Source organism: Rhinopithecus bieti, unplaced genomic scaffold, assembly GCF_001698545.2.
Source record: "Rhinopithecus bieti isolate Rb0 unplaced genomic scaffold, ASM169854v2 scaffold_315, whole genome shotgun sequence".
Lineage (NCBI taxonomy): Eukaryota > Metazoa > Chordata > Mammalia > Primates > Cercopithecidae > Rhinopithecus > Rhinopithecus bieti.
The window spans coordinates 4,896,669-4,902,668 of record NW_016803481.1 but is presented as its reverse complement, the minus strand read 5'-3'; the positions used below and the strand labels follow the sequence as shown (position 1 = coordinate 4,902,668).

The 6,000-nt window shown below is 50.2% G+C and overlaps 1 protein-coding gene across 1 annotated transcript in view; it reads left to right on the top strand.

Moving 5' to 3' along the window:
* The first annotated feature begins 536 nt into the window (after nucleotides 1-536).
* DOCK5 (dedicator of cytokinesis 5) overlaps nucleotides 537-6,000 on the top strand; it is a 239,175-nt gene continuing 233,711 nt past the window's right edge. The window contains exon 1 of the mRNA XM_017884392.1: nucleotides 537-780. Within this exon, the coding sequence (XP_017739881.1) occupies nucleotides 738-780 (43 nt within the window). The 5' untranslated portion in view covers nucleotides 537-737. The remainder of the gene's footprint in view (nucleotides 781-6,000) is intronic.

Below are 6,000 nucleotides of genomic sequence, written 5' to 3'. Positions count from 1 at the left end.
TTCCCGCGCTTGCGGCGAGGGTTCAAGCTCCAGGGGGTAAAGGCAGAAGTCAACTGCTCATTCATTCAACAAATATTTATTGCGCGCCCGCTTAGTGCCAGGCACCGGAGGTGCCCCGGGGCAAGAAGCCGCTCTCGCTGATCCCTTTCCGCTCCCCAAGCGTCCGGCGCGCGCCGTGGGAGCGCAGCCCGCATCCCACGCCCACCGGCCGCCCGGCCTGGGTGTGCCCGGTGCCTCCAGCGCAATCCTCGGTCGGGAGCCTGACCGCAGGGACCCGGCCTCCGGGGTATCAGCCTGGTAGGGAGGGCAGGGGAAAGGCAAAGCGCCGCCAGCGCCAAAGTCCCGCCGGCCCGGGAAGCCGCTCCCGGGAAGCGCGCGAGGCGGAGCCGCAGTCGGCCCCGCCCGGCAGAGCGCAGAAAGCGCGCGGGCGGAGAGGCCGGAGCGCCCGCGGCCTCGGAGGCGGCCCCGGCGGGCCGGAGGGCGCGGCCGGCGGGAGGGCCGGGCGGCGCCTGAGAGGCGCGCAAGGCGCCGCCGCCCGCCCAGCAGGTGACCGCAGGCATCGCGGGCACGGGCGCGGCGGCGCCGGCGGGGCAGGGAGGCGGCCAGCGGAGTCCTGCGAAGTTTGGCGGAACATGGCGGAAGCGCCCGGGGCACGCAGGGGCGCGGCGCGGCGGCGGCCGGAGCCGGAGGAGCTGTAGCAGCCTTAGTCGCCGCCGCCGCGGGGCGAGGTCGCCGCCATGGCCCGCTGGATCCCGACCAAGAGGCAGAAGTACGGGGTTGGTGAGTGCGCGCCCCACCTGGTCCCCGCCCGGCCCACGCGGCCAAGTTCGCGGACAGCGGCCCTGCCAGGTTTGCCCAGAGCCCGGCAGAGGACCCCGGCCGGGGGCTCGGCCCGGCTGCGCAGCTCTGGGATTCGGGGGCTGTCGGAGCCCTCACCAGGGAGCGCCGCTGGGGAAGTCGCCCAGGGTTTGGGGACGCCGAGTGCTTCCAAGTGCAGTTGAGCTTCGGGACCGTAATCCCGCTCCTGCATCCCAAGCTCCGGCACTTCACACCGGAGAAATGTCAATGCGAGGGGGCGCGCCTGCTGTCTTTTGGGGCCGCGGCTGTGTAGCTCGCCCCCGTGCGCCCAGCGTGGGTTTCACCCGGGAGTAGGTGGTCCCCCGGGTCGGCACATGGACTGGTGCTAGTGGTCCCAGTGCTTTCTGGCCCCACTTTCGTAGGTTCTTCGCAGATGCCCCTTAAGTGAGGAGTTAAGGGTGGAAAGCCGCCCTGCCCCCTTTCCTCCAGACGCTGGGATCTTCATGACAGTTGTGAACTGGATGGAAACTCGAGTCGTGGTGTGGAAGTGATGGAAGGGACAGGAAGTTGTGGCACGGGAAGGCGGTGGCTGGCCCCTGGGGCTGTTTGTGCGCACTCATCCCCTAACGGAGCCTGTCTGGAGAGGGTGTAAGGCTGCCTTCCGGATCCTGAGTTTTATCCTGGAGACGAGAAGAGGACATTTTATTAAGGAAACGGCGCCAGACCCTGTGCTGGGCACTTGGCATCACGAACAGCGGTGCTGGAGAGCCCCGGGTTGTGCGCAGGGGTTGCTGGTGGTGGTGCTTTGGATCCGAAACAATGAATGTGCGGAGGTTTTGACCCAGGTGGAAAGTCAGGCTCCTTTGGCTTTTTATCAAGGATTGAGGTTTTTGAGGGCCTGTGGGAAGACTTCTGCCCTGAGCGGGGTGATTACAATGGCCGTTAGACCTGGGGTGATTCCCTACAATAAACACAGCTGAGTGTGTTGCGAATTTTATCAATTCCTCTCAGGTCCATTCATTTGGCCTGTTTGTAATTTAATCTTTGACTTTACTCCCTTACTGAGGTCCTGTTTTTCCTCACCTCACTGGTTAGTGAAGTGCAGTCTCAATTAAGAGCTACTCAACGTGTCTAGGGGCTTTTCAACTCTGTGGCCAGGAGTCAGGGTTTTTTTGTTGTTGTTTGTTTTGTTTTTTAACAGTCTCATAATTACTACATTATTCTTAGGTTGATCCTTTATATATTTATTATTCTTTGTTTTCCCTCAGTTCAAAAAGCATTTTCTTTTTTGCTCTTAAGTTGCTTTTAGAATCTTAGTCTCTCCCTTAGCTGCACCTCAGGAAAGGGCTCTTCTTTTCTTTTCTTTTTTTTTTGGTTTGTTTGTTTTTGAGACGGACTGACTGACGAGGGAGTCTCACTCTATTGCCCAGGCTGGAGTGTAGTGGCGCAATCTCGGCTCACTGCAACCTCTGCCTCTGGGTTCCAGCAATTCTCCTGTCTCAGCCACCGCTCCCCGCCCCGAGTAGGTGGGATTACAGGCTTGCATCACCACACCTGGCTAATTTTGTATTTTTAGTAGAAACCGGGTTTAGCTCTGTGGGCCAGGCTGATCTCAAACTCCAGACTTCAGGTGATCCGCCTGCCTCGGCCTCCCAAAGTGTTGGGATTACAGGCTTGAGACACCTCACCAGGCCCCTAGATGAAAGCATATTTAACAATGCCTAATAACTATGGAAATGTTATCAACTCTAATTTTAACAGGATTAAAAGCCCTTTTCAAAACTGTTGAGTTGAGGGTAATTAAAGTAAACATGTTTCACAATGTGGTTTTTATTGCCATAGTCCTAGGAACAAGTATAATATGTTTTAAATTTTTCGTTTGCATGTTCTGGAGTCAGTTTACTGTGTCACTTACAGGTCAAGAAAAATATTTGGGCCAGGTGCGGTGGCTCACATCTATAATCCCAACAATTTGAATGGCAGAGGCAGGAGGATTGCTTGAGCCCAACAGTTCGAAACTAGCATAGCAACATAGCAAACGGGTCTTTACAATAAATACGAAAAAAATGTAGCCGCGCATGGTCGCCTGAGCCTGTAGTTCTAGCTACTGAGGAGGCTGAGGTGGGAGGATCGCTTGAGCCTGGGAGGTTAAGGGTGCAGTAAGCCCCCATCACAACACTGCACTCCAGCCTGGGTGATACTGTGAGACCTGATCTAAAAAAAAACAAAAACAAAACAAACAAAAAAAACTATATGTGTGTGTGTGTATATATATGGAAATATGTGTGGAAATGTGTGTGTGTGTGTGTAAAATATTTGGATTGCATTTCCAGGGCCTAGGTGTTAGGAAAATTGCTCCAGGATATAATTCTGAACACTTATTTCACCAGACATAGATTCTGGTTGGTCTGGGTTTGGCAAAAGGACCCACAGTTAGGATAAATTAACTGAAGAGAGTAGTCTCCATTGCTTATTCCTAAAACTCATCATTGTTTTTTGTCACCTCCTTGCTTACATTTCTGTCACCTCTCTGCTTGGAAGCCTCTCATGGTCAACAGGATAAAGTCGGAGCCTGACTTCCAAGCTTCCTACAATCCGGTTCAGCCTATCTTCAGCATTATCTCTCAAGGCTTCTTTCACTAGCTCTCCAGTGCAGACCAACTGCCCTTCCCACTATTGTGCAATATACCCTGCAGAGGCCCTCCTTTGGGACTTTGCTCCCATTGTGCTTGTCCCTGCCAGGAGTGCCCTCCCAACTCTGCCAGCTCACCTTTCCTTGAGGGCTCAAATCCATTCCTACTCTCTCCTTCAAATTTTCTATTTGTCAGACCGTCCCAAACCTTCATGCTTCTTCAGAGTTCCTGGACCGTGCCATCCTTGGGTTCGGTGAATCAAACCATTGTGGTTTTGTATTCCTAGCACTCAACAGGTGTACCAGGTATTGGTACCCTCAGTCTGCTTGTCCTTGATGTTGGGGTGCTGTTCTAAAGCACAGTAACCTAGCTTTTCTGGTGATTGAATGTGGTTTTTTTCTCTTCTTTTTCTTCCCATTAGGCATAACATCTCATTCACCCCAATATGAGTTTAATTTTGTTTGGTTAGGTGGAGGAAGGGTGAGCCTCCACTCTGTCTTTATCTCTGCAAGTAAGAGAATGAGATATTCTGCTGAGAAAACAAGGACGCGTGGAGCAGACAGACTTGCTTAAATATAGTTGGGGAAACTGGCTTTTTGGACCTTTCTAAGTGTCTAGTGGACAGATTTGGTTTCTGGGTGAAGGAACCATAGGATAGTCATGTTGAAGCTTTTGGATGACTCCGAGCTAGCTATGACTTTGCCTGTTGTGCTCTAAGAGGAGTGTGCCTCTGCAGAGCTACTCTGTGTGAGGAGAGAGCTTTGGGCTCAGTTTGAATTGTGCCTGCTGAAGCTGGCAGTCGCTACTGTCATATTTTATCTTGGTGCCACTCTTGACTGTTCCCGGCGTATCCTAGACGTTTCGACAGGGACTGAAATGCAGCCTGTCTGGGCTTTCTTAGTTCTTAAACAGCAGTGTTGGCTCAGACTTTTAGCATTACGTGGGTCTCAGTGGTTTCTGTGTGATATCAAGTGAGGTGACTGATCCATTTGATTCTTTAAACTTATGGTGCTCTAGTACCCCTGTGTGAAGTGCTCAGTGGCTAAATGTTCTTCCCTGGAGATGTGGAAAATGTGCTTCTTTCTCATCTTTTTTCTTTCTTTGTTTCTCTTTTCTCTCTCTCTGTTTTTTTTTTTTTTTCTGTCTGAGCATATGAAGATATAAAACACTTTTAAGCAAACATTAGTGATAAATATCCAGAATAGTCTGATTATAAAAACATTTATTTTCAAGTTTGCTTCCACACAAGCCGTTTATGTAAAGAACAGCCTCCGATTAGGTTGACTATGGATTCTTTGCAAAGCTTTATTTTTCTTTTCTTTTCTTTTTTTTTGAGACAGGGCCTCACTCCACAGCCCAGACTAGAGTACAGTATGATCATGGCTCACTGCAGCCTCCCACCTCAGCCTTCCAAGTTGCTGGAACTGCAGGTGTGCACCACCATGCCTGGCTTAAGTTTTTTGATTTTTTAAGTTAAAAAAAAATTATTTTAAAGATGGGGTCTCTCTATATTGTCCAGGCTGGTCTGGAACTCCTGGCCTCATGTCATCCTCCAGCCTTTAGCCTCCCAAGTTAATGGGATTGCAGGGGTGAGCCATGAGCCTGGCTGATTTTTTTTCTTTTCTTCTAAGACGGGGTCTCGCTCTGTCACCCAGGCTGGAGTGCAGTGGCTCAATCTTGGCTCACTGCAGCCTCCACCTCCTGGGTTCAAGCGATTTTCCTGTCTCAGCCTCCTGAGTAGCTGGGATTACAGGCGCCCACCACCACGCCCGGCTAATTTTTGTATTTTTAGTGGAGACGGGGTTTCACCATGTTGGCCAGGCTGGTCTGGAACTCCTGACCTCATGTGATATGCCCACCTCGGCCTCCCATAGTGTTGGGATTACGGATGTGAGCCACCATGCCTGGCCCAGAATTGTGCTTTTTGTTAATGCCCTCAGGTATGTGGTTTCCCACCTGATTCTTCTCCACTATGGATATCATATTCCATAGACTACAGCTGGGGTGGTAGAACTGGGAGCGACCTCAGGGAGTAAGCATCCTTTCCTTTAAAAGAGAGGAACTTGGTGCCTGAAGAGATTAAGTGAATTGCTTAACACCAAGGATTCTTGCCTTTTTGGTCACACGAATCCTTGGCAATCTGGTTAAGCCAGCAGAGACCCCTTTCTTAGAATGTTTTTAAATGCGTAAGGTACGATACAAAGTTCCAAGTCACTGCAGAAATAAAAATTAAGTAAAATGCAAAGGATTGAAAATGAAAACCGCTGTATTGAAATACAGCTATGAAGATGTTTTTCAAAGTTTTGCAAAGTGATATTGCAATATGTGTACTTCTTTATTAATGCATGAAGTACCAAGATCTAGTGACAAGTGTAATAACTACCATAATTTTGAATTAGTCATGAGCATATATGATTTTTCAAGATATCTGCAGTAACCATAATATGATATAAAAATCCCTGTGATTTTTATTGGTGACAGTATCACAGGCGCTACTAGTGCAATCGTGGTTTGTTGGTTACAGTCATAAAGTAAGTGCTGAATGTCAGAAAATAGAGATGTAACTTTT